The following is a 14,567-nucleotide window of genomic DNA, read 5'->3' on the forward strand; positions in this document are numbered from 1 at the left end:
CGTTTCGAATTCTTGCACCAAAGAAAAAATGCAGCAAAACCCATAGAAAGGGTTCTATGGGCGTGTTGAACGCATCTTTCTCGGTCTCTGGATCGGGGTCGGGATCCGCTAGCGAGGCTGAAAACATCGAGACTGATACCCCTCGCCAATTCACCACCAAGAGTGAAGCAACAATAATAAAGACCCCTGACGAGAAACAAGAGAACATCCGTCCTGGTGCTTTGAGCCACTTGGATCCTGATCCTACTCCGACTCAAGCACGCTTGGACTTCGACTACGACACCTTTCCCGATCTGGGAACAGGTATTGGTGCAGGTCTTCGCGATAGAGACACGTTGGTCACGGAGGATTCGAAAAACCAAGTCCAAAACACCATCGAAATGGCAATGTCTCACGGCACGAAGGCATTGGAGGCCAGGGAGGACAACTATGGAGCCGATACTTTTGATTCTTTGGACTGGGACCCGGATCTACCATCTGCTCCCCGTTCAGAGTCTCCTGAACCCGTTACCATCAAACCACAACCCGTTACCTATACCACTGTTGGTTCTCTCGTCGATCCCAATGTTAAGCCACAGTTCTCAGCACCCAGACGCATCCAGCGTGAGGGCGCGAATAGAGCCACCTTGATCTCCATGCTTCAAGGACCACGCTTCCAACCCTACTATCAACCTCGCGGGCCTCCGCCTAGCCTTAACCAATCTAATTCTATGGCCTACGCCCAGCACATTGGCAGGAGCCCAAATGCAGCTCAGTCTACTTATGCACCGCTAGCGACGCTCCCATCTCATTCGCAGTCTTCTCGATCAAACGCGCCTAAGGAGCAAATACAAATGACTGAACTGGAGAAGGAAATCTTGCGTACTGTGCAAGGCGGACCGAGTACCCAGACTTTGCCATGTGAATCGTTGAGATCAGAAAGCACATCCACCCTATCATCAGCCACCAGACTTTCTGCACATGCTGCACCATTCAATTCCAGGGAGAATAGCCGAAGAAACACGTTGGACCTGTTCCGGGAACTTCAGAAACAACAAGAGCTGCCGAAAATTCCCAGTCAAGACAGTGCTGTCAAAAGGCATCCGCTATGTAAGTTCTCTTTATACTTGAATTGCACAAACACTAATCAAGAAGCAGATCGTAGCACCTCTTCCAGTCCACGATTCGGCGGTAGTCCAAAGAAACCAGCCGACCCTAGAGTTGAACAACGGAACATGCGTGGCGAATTGAACTTGTCATACCAATTCCCCGAACCTCTCAACGCATCCTCAACGAGCCAAATAAACCCCTTGTTTGGTGCTTACGGCAGTTCCACGTCTCAATCAGCCACTGGTCTCATGGTTCGTCCCGGTTACCCACAGCCACTCACCGCAGGTCCTCCAGGTCAACGACAACAGAATAGCATCGCCAATAGGCCAGGAGCGCAACAAATGGAGATCAACTGGGCCCCTACTCAATCCAACTCCGCCTATGACGCATTCAATGCGCAGAAGCAATCGCCATGGGCCAACAATTACATTGCTTATGGAACCCAGAACATCTATCTCAATCGTCAAGCATCTCTACCTCCAGGACAAGTCGTACAGAATCCGCAAGGACCTACACACAATCCTGTGGCCCCGACGAAGGTCATTGATACGCTTCCTCCAGATGCAGTCGTCCAGTACTTCCCGCAAGGTATCCCCAGTAACATGAATGGAACCTACACGCCACTGTCTTATAATACCCAGAAGCATATTGACAACCTGAGTGGCACACCAGCTGAGAAAGAGCAAAAGAAGAAAGATCATATTGACGACTTTTTCTATAATGGTCAACGACGATTTGCGACCATGACAAGCGACGACTACATTACTGAACTCGAAGACTTGCACCACAAACCTCGCCCTGTATATGGATCCAACGCCTCGCCAAACACAGACGTGGGTCCCGGCCCTGTTCATAACAAGCCTTACACGGTCAAAGAAATTGAGAGGATGCCTATCGCCAAAGCTATGGTTCCCATCATGAACGCTGCTTTTGGCACTATGCTCTCCTACGCCACGGAAGGTCTGAGTTCTCGCAAGGCACTCAGTGGATGGGTCACTGCGGATCCCGACCAGATTGATGATACGCCGGAAGGCAATCAAAGTCTGTTTGGAGAGGACTGGGGCGCTCCACCTCAGTTGCGAAGAAGGGGTGTTTTTCGAGGAACTGAAACTTCTTCTCGGTCTTCCAGTAGCAATCCTGGTGTTTTCTTGACGGGCGTCGGCCTTTGAGTGGGCGTTTCGATGGTTGTTTATAACTTCCTCATTTGCGGTATACCTTAAAGGCTTGCAATAAGCTTTTGCTGTCACTTGCGCGTGTCCATGAATGAGTTGTTGCACTTTTGTTTCTGGCTGAGCTTCGCGTGGAGTTCGAGTATTAAGATGACCTGCTTTATGGTCGTTATGCTTGCTAGTCTGTTTTCCTTTCGGGCACTAGGGGTAGCAAGCATACTCGTAGTCTATAATAAAAAATAAATTGAATCATATGTATCAGTTCAGCTTTCACCTTGTGCGGCAAATATTCGGTTCTGGTTGTGGTTTCAGGGAAAAGTCCTGAAGGCAAGGTATTGATTTATATTCAGATTTACATTTAGGATTTTTTTGGTTGTGGTGAGAAAATTGAGAGATGGTATAACGAGATGTAGCGATTAAGTAGTATATTAACAAAGTCTTTTTGAGGGACATCTAAGCTTTGACCCAACTCAACCTCCCTCAAGCCTCCTGTCTAGAAAACATATCTTTCAGTGCCTCCACCATATCCTCCGCCAACTGTTTACCAATATCCAACGCCCTACAGAACATTCAATCTCGTCAGCCTATCTCTCTTCGCCTCACTTCGCCTTGCCGACCTCAAACCCCGAAAGGAAGAAAGGGACACAGGGATAATGACAGCAAAATATACAATACATACCCCGCGAGAATCAACGTCGAATGCGTGGCCCCCTTATACTCCTTCACCTCACATGCCACTCCCTCCCCCCTCAACAACGCGCCGTACCTCCGCCCTTCCTCGGCTAGTAAATCGCACTCCCCGATCGCGATGACGGTGCGCGGACACGCGGCTAGTAGGCCTCTGGGCGCGAGGTTCGGGGATGCGGTCCAGGAGGATGCGTGCGTGGGGGTGGGGAGGTAGTGCTTGCGGTACCAGAGCATGCGGGAGGGGGTTAGGAAGGGGGCGTGTAGGTTGGGGTGCCAGGGATCTGATGAAGTGGTGGAGGAAGGGGAAGGGTTGAGGAGGGACATGCCGGCTGTGTTGTCGATTACGGGGAGGATTAGAAGCTGGCCGGTTATTGGGAGCGGTGGGTGAAGAAGGCTGGCTTTCATGGCTAGGATGGTTGCCAGGCCTCCGCCACTGATAGGGGTTAGCATGTATGTCAGTTTATATAACAAAACATAACACAACATAAGATAGTTCCGTTTAATGGTCCTTAACGGACCGGAAAGGAATGCAGAAACAAACACACGAGTTTACTTACGCGCTCAAACCTCCCAACACAATCCTCGGGGTATCAACCCCCAGCTCTTTATTTCCAAACCTCGCTATCCAACTCAAACCATCCTCAACATCGTCTACAGCAGCGGGGTACGGATGTTCAGGAGCATGGCGATAGTTCAGCGACACGACCACGCATTTCACATCCCGACAGACCAGCGTTAGAAACGGATTTTCGCTATCCAATCCTCCTACTACCCATCCACCTACACCGCACACAATATCATCAGAAACCCGTTTTTTTACTCCGTTGCAATCTATCACCACCACAATGATAATCATAATCATCCGTTACGATTTCAATTTTCGCATAGCTTGAGCATGTTCGATAAGAACCAGAACCAGAACCAGAATAAATCAGAATCAAAAAAAAAAATAAACAGACACTCACCGCCATGCAACCAAACCAGCACCGGCCACCCCCCTTTCGGCGCCTCCCCCGACCGGCGTAAACACCCGCATCTCAATCATCCCCCCATTCCCATACCCCTTCTCGCTCTTCACCACCACATCCCTCACACTCCCCACATCGACCTTCGCTGCCCGTCCGACGCTCGACGCCGCTGCTGCGTTGCGACATGCGGGATCCCAGGGCTGGCTTTCGATGGTGGGGAGGTGTTGGAAATGCTGTTCGTGGAACGCGATGTATTGCGCGTCGAGACGGGGGCGCATGGAGGGGTGGATGGGCTGGTGGATTGGGAGGGAGGACATTTTTGGGGGAGGTGGGTCCCGTTTTAGAGAAGGAAAAGGTTTTAGATTAAAAAGGGACGAAGAGATAGATATCTTGCTATGGTAATTAGTATGCCTGGGATTTATTCTCGTCACTTTAAGAGGGAATATATGAGATCTCCAGATCCTTAGATCCTCTTATTTTCTTATCGCGTTCATTGCAATGCTGTTGAAGTCAGGCACGCGCTCTGGATAGGATATTACCGGCTAGCATCCCACTTTCATGACAGCGGCCCCGTGTCTGTCTCTATTATCAGTCAATTGATGATGTTTTATTTAGAGCGTGTGCTAGTAGTTATCTTCTAATGTAAAAGCTGTATTTTATTTGACTTGTTTATATAAGTTTTGTATTCTTAGTTTAATATTCTCTGGTCTCGTTTTTTATGTATATTGTTTAAGTAATAATGATCAGAGGAGTATAGGTTTTGCTATTGCTTCATCTACTTCCTGAAATCCTTCAAAGTCTTGCTTGCTAAGTCCTATTCCACAAGATGGTAGCACCAAAGAAGCTTGATGAGCTAGATGAACACTTTTAACGGGCAGTGGAAATATAGTTACACGAGTAAACTAAACATTCTCTCTTCCGTGAAGACTTTTATAAGTTTGCTTGACGACGTTCACCCTTCTTACAATCAGAGTTTGATAGCGTGAATAGGACTTGATTAGCATGTGCTGATATATTGGGTCGGTTTCCTAAGATAACACAATTCTTCATCAAGACCATCCTGCTAGTAGTTTCGAGATCGCTTCCTCTTCTGATACCACATCCGCGTAATTTGCGTCCAAGTCACGCAACGTCGCGTTTTGAATGGCGGGAGATCGATCACCACTGGCAGATCCAACCACCTAAACGCACCTCATCAGTCATAACTCATTGATTGATATCCATTCCACAGAATCCCAACTTTAAACATACCATCGGTCTAAACCCATGACACACAGCATCCAGCGCCGTCGCCCTAACACATCCACTCGTACTAACCCCACACAGAACCAGCGTATCGACACCAAGCATCTGCAGCTCAGCGCTCAGCGTCGTAGCAAAAAACGCACTCGGATTCTTCTTATACACCACACTATCCTCCGCCGCCGCTTCCAGCCCCGGCAGCCACGCATCCATTCCCCGCGTGTCGCCTTCTTGCCAGATGTTACACCCGGCCGATTTCTTGTACTGCATGCCCCCGTCCAGCATGCTGCCTTTGTTATACTTCACCTGCGCCCATAGCACGGGCGTGTTGCTGGCGCGCGCCGCTGAGAGAAGCCGACGCATGGAATCGGGCGATGCTGCGGCTTCGGGGTTTCCTAGCAGATTGAGGGGGGATGCGTCGGACCAGTATGCGCGACATACATCGATTAGCATTAACGCGGGGCGTGATCCCCAGCCTAGTTTGCTGTTTGAATGGGCGCTTTGATAGCTAGGTGCCATTGGGGGGTACTCGAGATCGGCCATGGTGGTGGACAATATTTTGATTCAAGAGTAGGTTAAGATAATTGATTGAAAGACGGCAGTATTACAATATCTAAAGGTCGTTCGGATGGAGAAAATACTTGGCCACGTGGGTTTACTTGAATAGCTCTTGTGAGCTTCAGATTTCACTACCGGCAATATGCACCTCTATTCTTAGTAGGCCCACTTAGGTTCCGATAGGCTGTATATTGCCGGCGTTTTGGTCATGAGGAGATATATCACGAAAAGGGTTCAGAGCAAAATAACGTTGCACTTGGCAGCAAGTCTTTAGATTCTTAGCCCGCCAGTATATTAATTCTACCCCTTAGATTTAATAGCAGGAAACTCGTTTTCACTAGATTGATAATTCTATATCGACCATCCGGAACTTAGACTATCTAACGCTTCTTCCTCTGCAACGACATCGCCATACTTTGCATTGATATCGAAAAGGTTGGAGAAATGGGCCTCCCTCGTTTTATCAGCACACGCTGCTGATACAACCTACGTGAAAACCATGTCAGAAAAACCATGAGCTTGGATAAGAAAAGGGGAAAGAACATACTATAGCTCTCAAACCACTTTGCATGCAGTCTAAAGCAGTGGCTCTCACACTTCCACTTGTGCAGGCTCCGCCGATGAGCAAAGTATCAACCCCAAGAATATGCAGTTGCGTGAGGAGATTCGTACCAAAGAATGCACTCGGACATTTCTTATGGATGATAATGCCATCCTCACCTGGCTCCAGGCCGCCCAGAAACTTCAGACCCCGCGCATCACCATCGCCCAGCAACAGGAATTCATCCAACGCGGGATTCTTCTTGGCGAGCCATCCTGCATCTCTCATTCTGGGATGGATGTATTTGGTTTGTGTCCATATTATAGGACATTTCCCAGCATGTGCTGCAGAGAGTAGGCGCTTCATTGATGCTGGTGCTTCTGCTGCTTTCTGGTATCCACGGAGGTCTAGCGGCCCTGGAGTAAAATAGGCATCGCAGACGTCTATGAGAATTAGAGCAGGTCGGCTCCCGAACCCCAGACTATATCCTTTTTTGTTCGCGATGAATTGTGAATACTCGGGGTAATCATCTTCTGTGAGACCCGACATTATTGAAGTAAGTATGAGGCGTAATATGCGAATGGAGAATCGAGATATGGCGAGTAAACAACTTTCTCTCTGTGATGCTAGAACTAGAAGACAAGCATCTTTGTATTTTGCCATATCTGACCGCCCGGGTACTACAAACTACACCGCCCGGCTAACATAGGAACATAAGTTCCACAGCGCAGATAAAGAGCAGAGCTGTAATAACCCCCAAATATCAAAAGTGGGTCGTATCTTCCGAACCGCATATTTTGCCGGCCGCCGGCATTTTATCTGGAACGTCTTCTCCTAATTGATCGCTTTACTATCTTCCCAATCTTGGGCTATGCCCATGTCACACAATGGAAGCGGATACTCCCGTAGGTCTTACTTTTAATTGCATGCCGCGGGGATAGAAATGGCTATTGTGCTCTATGTCCAGACTTTGATCAAATATTCATCAACAGCTTGCTCTTTTCCCTCAATTGTGTATCTTGATAACAATGCATCTATCAGAAAGCCAAGCTATTGGGCCCGTGACTACGGAGAAACCCCCCTCTCCTGCCCCGTCCATCGAAAAGCCGGGAATTGAAGTTGAAGCAATTTCAATCGATGCCAAGACCGAAGCATCAACATTCGGTGCATCCGCAGCGGGATCGTTCTACACCACCCCCCGACCCAAGGACCCATACAGCTATCAAACAGGTTTTGGTAATAGATTCTCTTCGGAAGCAATGTAAGTTCAACCACCTGATCTTGACTCCTATACTATTTACGAACCGTTTTTGAAGACCGGGAGCATTACCGCCGGGAGGACAAAATGTGCCCCAAAAATGCCCATTTGATCTCTACTCCGAACAAGTATACAACCATCTCAAGCTTGTAGAATATTCTCAGCTAATGTGTGTTACAGCTAAATGGGACGTCTTTTATTTCGTCTCGCCAGACTCTGCAAAATGTGTAAGATATTCCTCCAGAGTAGATGGCAATTCTAAACCAAAATGTAGTTGGATGTACCGAATCCGACCAACAGTTGCCCACTATCCTCTTGAACCCATGGAAGCCACCCCAGATGTAGGTCTTTGCTCTGTAGTATTGGCTGTCTGCGCTCATCTGAAGTATAGTTGGAAGCATGCTTCTCGCCACAGAACCCTAATGTTCAATACACTTCCTTAGCGTACTGTTGGGGGCCACTTCCTATGCCAAGCGAGGTCGAGAGAGTCTCATTCATCGAGGGAATTAAGACAATGGGAGGCCATGGAGACCCAACTACTAAAGAGGGCCTTGCAGTTCACATGTATGCTGCAAATGCCTCCATGTCCAAGACCGCCTTTGTAAACAATGACGGTGATTTCCTTATCATTCCTCAGATTGGGCGTCTGGACATTCAAACTGAACTTGGAAGGTACCTATTTCCCCTTCCATCCCTTTGAACAGCTTTCTGACTCTTTTAGAATGGTTGTGGGCGTTGGTGAAGTCTGCGTTATCCAAGCTGGAATGAGGTTTAGTGTTTCTTTGCCAGACGGTCCTGTCCACGGTTGTAAGTGGTCCATCTAATACCAGCAATGACATAATACTCATATATATGTTTGCTAGATATCCACGAGGTATTTGGTAGCCACTTTGAATTACCAGAACTTGGTCCCATCGGGTCCAACGGTATGGCGCACCAGAGAGACTTTGAAATTCCGTCCGCGAGTTTTGACATCGATAGCTCAAAGTGGCGCAGTGAGTGCAATAACCAATGATTCCAATTCTGACAGAAGATCCTAATTATTTCAAATAGTCGTTCATAAGCTCACTGGAAAGCTTTCCTCTTACACCCAGAATCATACGCCATTTGACGTCGTTGCGTGGCACGGAAAGTGAGTTTTGCTCAATCTAAATCTTTTCTTTTTGAGACTGAGCTGCTCCATACTAAGCTTAACCTCAGCTACGCACCGTACAAGTACGATCTCTCTAAATTTGTCTCCATTGCGTGCGGTATGAAAGAACAGCTCGATCCCACCGTCTACACTGTATTGACGGCACGTTCAAAAATCCCCGGCGTATCTCTGTCCGAATTTGCAGTCTTTACACCGAAATGGTTAAATACGCAGAATACATTCAGACCCCCAGTAAGTAACTCCAAACCTCTTCATACCTTTCTCCGTCTCCTTCTTCTCCTCCTTCTATATTTCTCCGGATTTCATCGGCATGTGCATATATATACGCCATAGCTCGCTAACGAATGCTTTATTTTTCAACAGTATTATCATCGGAACATGGCTACGGAAATCGGGGGCATGATATACGGCAAGTATGCTGGGAGCGTAAAGGAGATGGGACCCGGAGGCCTGGCGTGCGAAAATAGTTATATGGCACATGGCGAGTCATACGAAGCCTTCAAGAATGCTACAACGGCCACTCTTGAGCCGGTCCTGGCTGGTGAAGGGTCCTTGGGTAAATTTGCCCCCCCCCCCCACCTCCTCCTTACTTTTCTTTCAAACCGAAAATTTGAGAAGCATGCCACTGACGGCGTTTTCTAGGATTCATGTTACATCTCAGCTCCCATTTTTCCATTACCAAATTCGCAACAGATAGACATCCGGATATTAAAGGTATGTGCCAAACTTATGCGACGAGTGCATAGGTGGTGATGTACTGACGGGTATCTACGCAGGACAAAAGCCACTGTTCTGGGATAATGTTCAGGGCCATTTTATGGATCATCTGGATGAGATAAACGAGTTATTGGTAGCTTTGGGCCGGCCTAAGTTAGGGGGAGGTGCTCCGGTGATATAATTGACTACTATCTTACTTAGGACTTTTAGCATAAACAGCAGATCGTTGAATTGTTTCCTAATGCTAGTCAAGAATGAAAGGAAATGTGATATATAGGGTGATACTAAAAGTAGGAATGAGCACTCTTTTGTTTCAATGTACCCCATGTAGCTATTTATCTGCTTAAACCACCTTCTCGAATGACAGTAAAGCCCGTAAAGGTTCTTGGACCTGGGTGAATTCGAAACACTTTTCACTTTTCGCTAACATCCACCTTTCACTATACCTCATATGGAGGGACGACGCCTCTCTAAAAGATTAGATCTGCACCTAAGAATTATTATTAACTTGTCAATTAATCACTCAAATTGATAGCTACATATTAAATATACCAAAATTTAGTATAATTAGTACCAGTACCAGCTAGTTTTAATGAGCCTTTTTTCAAATATTTATTAACGATTTGCTACTAGTTATCACCATATAACAATCTAATTCGCACCAAACCTCCAAACAAAGTCTCCTACGCAACTTCCTTCTATTATAGGCGGCCATTCCTGAATTTACTTATCTCAATCTTTCGTAGAGGATAATAGATAAACGGTGTAAGAACGAGTGCAAACTCAAAACCAAGATCTCCTGTCCTCTTTGCAACAGGACCAATATACCAAGTCTGGTCCATGGATGGGATTACAAGGGCAAAAGGGACAAGAAGAGCTACAATTGCTGGAATACCAGAAGGCAGAAGCTTCCTGTTGTTCCAGATGCTCGCATCGTAGGTCTCGGCATTCCTGCGACGGAAAACGAGCCACTCCGTCAGCTGAATGCCGACAAATCCAGCAGACCAGTACGAAATAACACCAAGGAAGGCCAGAAGAGATGTCTCGAACTGCTTGGCAGCTCCAATTGCAACACCAATCAGGATTCCAGTCGAAGTGATAACGTGGACAATTCTTGGAACGCGGTGGAGGCCGGGAATCAGGATCTGGAAGTTCAAAGAAACTGAGTAGATAGATGGTCCGGTGTTGGCGATGACCGAGAGCGCGAGAATGAGGGTGACGAACTTTCCAAACCCGCCTATCGGATGAAGCATTGCCGCCATAACACCTCCAATTGAGTTTAGTTCGTATGCTGCGTTCCATTCATCGATCACGGGTACCGTGGCTCCAATGGCAGCGCCTAGGGTCATCAAAACTACACTCGGAATAGAGATTCCCATCCAAGCGTAGAGGAACAGACGGAATTTTGGAGCATTTGGAGGCATGTACACAGCGTAGTCTCCCAGTGTACTTCCAAATGGAAGATTGTACCCAGCGATCAGTGAAGCGAAGGTTATCACCGTCGCAGCATCTACTGGCACAGTTGGCACTTGTTGTTTGAGATGTTTTCCGCCCGCTCCCACGCATATTATGATAGCGATGAGTGTGGGGATCCAAGCATAGCGTAGGATCTCGTGCATAATTTTGTAGCCGGTAATCGTCATGATCATGGTTATGAGGCCGATGATAACTATTCCAGCCTAGCGCACGGTAAGTATATTGGGATTAAAGGAGGAGGAAAGAATGTACATTTACTGAAAGACCATTGTTGCTGATTGCCACTAAACACTGGGCACCAACCACAGTTGAAATCATTGTAAATCCCATAATGCTTGCCATGTTCAAGATGATTGGGACTATGTTGAGATAGTATCTTATGATATTAGCGAAGGAATAATAAAGGAACAAGGCTCGCTTACCCAAAAGAGTAACGAGCTTGAATCATTTGTCGCATGCCAGTTCTCGGTGACATAGTTACCATATAGCAAGGTGGAATGGCTGTTAAGAATTGGAAGAAGAAGATGACCAAAAATGAATCCCTTAGACTCATGCCGTAATCGAGAGTGCCGACAATTCCAGTTGTGAGACTATAGTCAAAATAAGCAGGACAAAGGGGAAAATTATAAGGTGCGGGTACTCACGGAAGAAGGCACAACATGGAAGAACCCAACCATGTTGCAAGATTAAGATACCTGGTGTCCGTCCTCTCTTCCAAGGGCACGGGCTGGACACCTCTCAACTCAACGCCATAGTTGGCCAGCTTTTGCCAGAGTGAGAGTTGCCCAAATATTTCACTAGACTCTCCTCCAAGAGGAACTTCGTGAACCGACTGTTCTGATACCCCTTTCTCTGTGTCATGTTGGGTAGACTCTGGCGATTTTTCGCTCGTAGAGCTGCGGTCGTTCGACATTCTCTTTTGCGCTGGCCAAGGAAGGGTTTGAGCTTGATTGGGGATTTAATGGACTAGAATTATTGGGAGGTTTGCCCCTATAATGTAAACAAACGAGAAGGGGCTGGTTAGTGTCCCATTATCCATATCAGCGCGCGCAGACCGTTCCAATTTCAGTATAGATAGATACTACACGACATCTGAGATAAGTTATCTGCCACTTATCTATCAATTCCGGATTGTTTACGACTCCTCACAAGGATAAGAAGAATGTCAATGCACGGCAGTAAAAGTAAGTGACTAGCCGTGATAGGGAATTTACCAAAAGTGGGCACTGCCGCTGCGATTAGCGGCCAGAACTGAGATACCCTCACTCATATCAACTTGGCATTGGCACCCTAGAGGAGAACAACACCAAGTTCATCGCTCCCGCACCCTACTTTCATGATGTATATTCCAATCATATCCCCTTACGCTACTTTGCTTTCTGCTGCTGGACTTGTCATTGTACTCGCCTTTTTTAAATTTCGTAACCGAAGAACTCTCCCATATCCACCTGGGCCACCAGGAGAGTTTCTGATTGGCCATCTCCGAGTTATACCATTTGAAGACTCCCCTACAGCTTACTTGAACTGGGGTCGAGAATATAGTAAGTTATACACGTCTTTCCATGTATCATATGCTGAAAATTCTCCAGAAAGCGATGTTCTCTACTTCAACACACTGAGACAGCCTATCATTGTTCTAAATAGTGTGAAAGCATGCGTCGATCTGCTGGACAGGAGAGGAGCAAATTACGCTGACCGCCCACGGTTTGTGTTGCTTGAGTTGTACGTTTTCTTGATCACTCTTCCCCGCTTTCGAGTTACACAAACGCAGCTTCTGGAGGCAATTGAGAAAATACATGGGCACAAAATTGACATTTGCACAGATTAGGATGGGGCATGACCTTGACCTGGCTGCGTTGGAGCCCTAAAATGCAACAGCATCGCAAAATGCTCCAAAGCCCGTTTACCAAAAGCAAGGTTTCTCAGTATCAGAGCTTGCAGATGAAAGAGACCCACCGCTTAGTCAAAGGGATGATGAAAAGCCCGCTGGAATGGGAGCTTGAGCTGAGACGGTTCGCAATTGCTGTAGTTGCGAACGTCGGTTACGGTGTAGATATTAATACTGTTGACCATCAATGGGTTGACCTGTCCGATGCCGCAGGCTACGCAACCTCACATGCTGGAGCTCCTGGTGGGACAATCGTCGACCGATTCCCTCCGGGTGAGTCTATTAACATTTTTTCTTTTGAAACCTGACTGACTCTAAAATAGTGAGATATCTCCCGGACTGGTTACCGGGACTTCGGGCCTTGAAGTATGCACACGATAACAAATCCGCCATTGTAAACATGCATGAAATTCCGTACCAGGGTGCCTTGAGAGAAATGGTAAGCTCTATGTACATTGGAGCTAAAAATCCATAGCTAATCTATTTTTAGGAAGAGGGAGTCACCAACCCATCCTTTATTCATAACTTGTTGGAGAAGTACAGGAGCAATGAGAAGGAAGGTTTACCTAACGATTTCACCCTGGCTGATATCAAAGGTATTCACTCCATCTAAGAACATATTTCTGCATGCTCCTTTCTATTTTCCTGTTACTGATGTTTTGATTTTACAGGTTCCGCCGCTGCCATTATTATTGCTGGCTCTGACACAGTAAGAAGTCTCTACAAAGGCCCGAGCTGATTGACTAGCTAATAACGCTGATCCAGACCATGACTACACTTGTTGTGTTTATTTTGATGATGATGTGCAATCCAGAGGTACAAAAGAAAGCGCAGGTCGAAATCGATGCTGTCATTGGATCAGATCGCCTGCCAGAATTTGAGGATATTGACGGCCTTACATATCTCAACTACATTAGACTCGAAGTTCTTCGGTAAGTTGGACTTCCAAACTGCTTAGTAAATATCGTCTAATTTATCCTAGGATTGCACCATTGTCACCACTTGGAATACCTCATCGAAACTTGAAAGACGACGAGTATAAGGGAATGTTAATTCCGAAGGGTTCAATTATTTATCAGAATGTGTTCGCTATGCACCGTGATCCCGATGTTTATTCAAATCCATACGACTTTAACCCTGACAGGTATATCCCGAAATCAGAAGGTGGGCTTGGGGAGGCGTTCCCGGTTGGCAACTTTGGCTTTGGTCGCCGGTATGTACTCTTCAAGATATACTGCTTCACCTGAGTGTGTAGATGCAGTCGTTGACGAGACCTGGATATTAGGGTGTGTCCGGGACAGTACCTGGCGAACAACACAGTCTCCATGGTTATGGCTACAATGATATCCACACTCAATATCGATTGGCCAGTTGGACCATCGGGAAAGCCGACTCCGTTTGAACCAGGGTGGTCAAAGATAGGTCAATAGTGAGTCGAAAATTCATTTTACAACCTCAGCGCTGATTAAAATAGTCATCCATTGGAATTTCAGTGTACAATGGAACCACGGTCAGAGAAGGCGAAAGACTTAGTCTACAAATCTATCTGAGATGAAATTTAATATCAAAACTGAGTTGACAGTTGTACTTGTTTCAAGTGTTAAGAAGTAGCAGACAGTAGATGCCAATGGATACTTCAAACGTTCAAAGAGTTCCAAGAATTCTTCTTGTCGCATTATACCTGTTTACAGATGAGATTACGTATTGACGCATTGCCCACGACGCGTAATACAAGTGATTTTATACTTTTGTTCAGTCAATAATTAATGCTCAGCTACATGCAACGCCCATGCTTATTATCAAGATACCAATCAAGCCTCA

At 46.6% G+C, this 14,567-nt stretch overlaps 6 protein-coding genes across 6 annotated transcripts; 2 read left to right on the forward strand and 4 right to left on the reverse strand.

The window, feature by feature from the left end:
- Positions 1-2,930: 2,930 nt before the first annotated feature.
- On the reverse strand, positions 2,931-4,230 carry LHYA1_G006855 (AB hydrolase superfamily protein; the record flags this gene model as incomplete). The annotated part of the gene is made up of 4 exons (XM_031151788.1): positions 2,931-3,378; positions 3,503-3,725; positions 3,784-3,833; positions 3,911-4,230. Coding segments are annotated over 4 exons (1,041 nt in total), but the record flags the coding sequence as incomplete, so codon positions are not given.
- Positions 4,231-4,962: 732 nt separating this feature from the next.
- nicF_0 (Maleamate amidohydrolase) lies at positions 4,963-5,698 on the reverse strand (the record flags this gene model as incomplete). The annotated part of the gene is made up of 2 exons (XM_031151789.1): positions 4,963-5,094; positions 5,165-5,698. The coding sequence occupies 2 exons, from the start codon at positions 5,696-5,698 to the stop codon at positions 4,963-4,965; spliced, it is 666 nt and encodes a 221-aa protein (XP_031003050.1).
- Positions 5,699-6,064: 366 nt separating this feature from the next.
- On the reverse strand, positions 6,065-6,803 carry nicF_2 (Maleamate amidohydrolase; the record flags this gene model as incomplete). Its single annotated transcript, XM_031151790.1, has 2 exons — positions 6,065-6,199; positions 6,261-6,803. The coding sequence occupies 2 exons, from the start codon at positions 6,801-6,803 to the stop codon at positions 6,065-6,067; spliced, it is 678 nt and encodes a 225-aa protein (XP_031003049.1).
- A 479-nt stretch (positions 6,804-7,282) lies between these two features.
- On the forward strand, positions 7,283-9,563 carry hgd_0 (Homogentisate 1,2-dioxygenase; the record flags this gene model as incomplete). Its single annotated transcript, XM_031151791.1, has 10 exons — positions 7,283-7,515; positions 7,571-7,853; positions 7,904-8,184; positions 8,234-8,319; positions 8,376-8,507; positions 8,566-8,644; positions 8,713-8,896; positions 9,029-9,221; positions 9,308-9,379; positions 9,442-9,563. The coding sequence occupies 10 exons, from the start codon at positions 7,283-7,285 to the stop codon at positions 9,561-9,563; spliced, it is 1,665 nt and encodes a 554-aa protein (XP_031003066.1).
- Positions 9,564-10,083: 520 nt separating this feature from the next.
- Positions 10,084-11,771, reverse strand: fcyB_1 (Purine-cytosine permease; the record flags this gene model as incomplete). Its single annotated transcript, XM_031151792.1, has 4 exons — positions 10,084-11,061; positions 11,117-11,234; positions 11,281-11,448; positions 11,554-11,771. The coding sequence occupies 4 exons, from the start codon at positions 11,769-11,771 to the stop codon at positions 10,084-10,086; spliced, it is 1,482 nt and encodes a 493-aa protein (XP_031003065.1).
- A 426-nt stretch (positions 11,772-12,197) lies between these two features.
- Positions 12,198-13,993, forward strand: psiH_0 (Cytochrome P450 monooxygenase; the record flags this gene model as incomplete). The annotated part of the gene is made up of 8 exons (XM_031151793.1): positions 12,198-12,399; positions 12,448-12,580; positions 12,682-13,019; positions 13,070-13,185; positions 13,237-13,342; positions 13,418-13,455; positions 13,512-13,678; positions 13,729-13,993. 8 exons carry the CDS (start codon positions 12,198-12,200, stop codon positions 13,991-13,993), a joined length of 1,365 nt encoding a protein of 454 aa, XP_031003057.1.
- Between the last annotated feature and the right edge of the window lie 574 nt (positions 13,994-14,567).

This window comes from Lachnellula hyalina (assembly GCF_007821495.1).
Source record: "Lachnellula hyalina strain CBS 185.66 chromosome Unknown contig00138, whole genome shotgun sequence".
Lineage (NCBI taxonomy): Eukaryota > Fungi > Ascomycota > Leotiomycetes > Helotiales > Lachnaceae > Lachnellula > Lachnellula hyalina.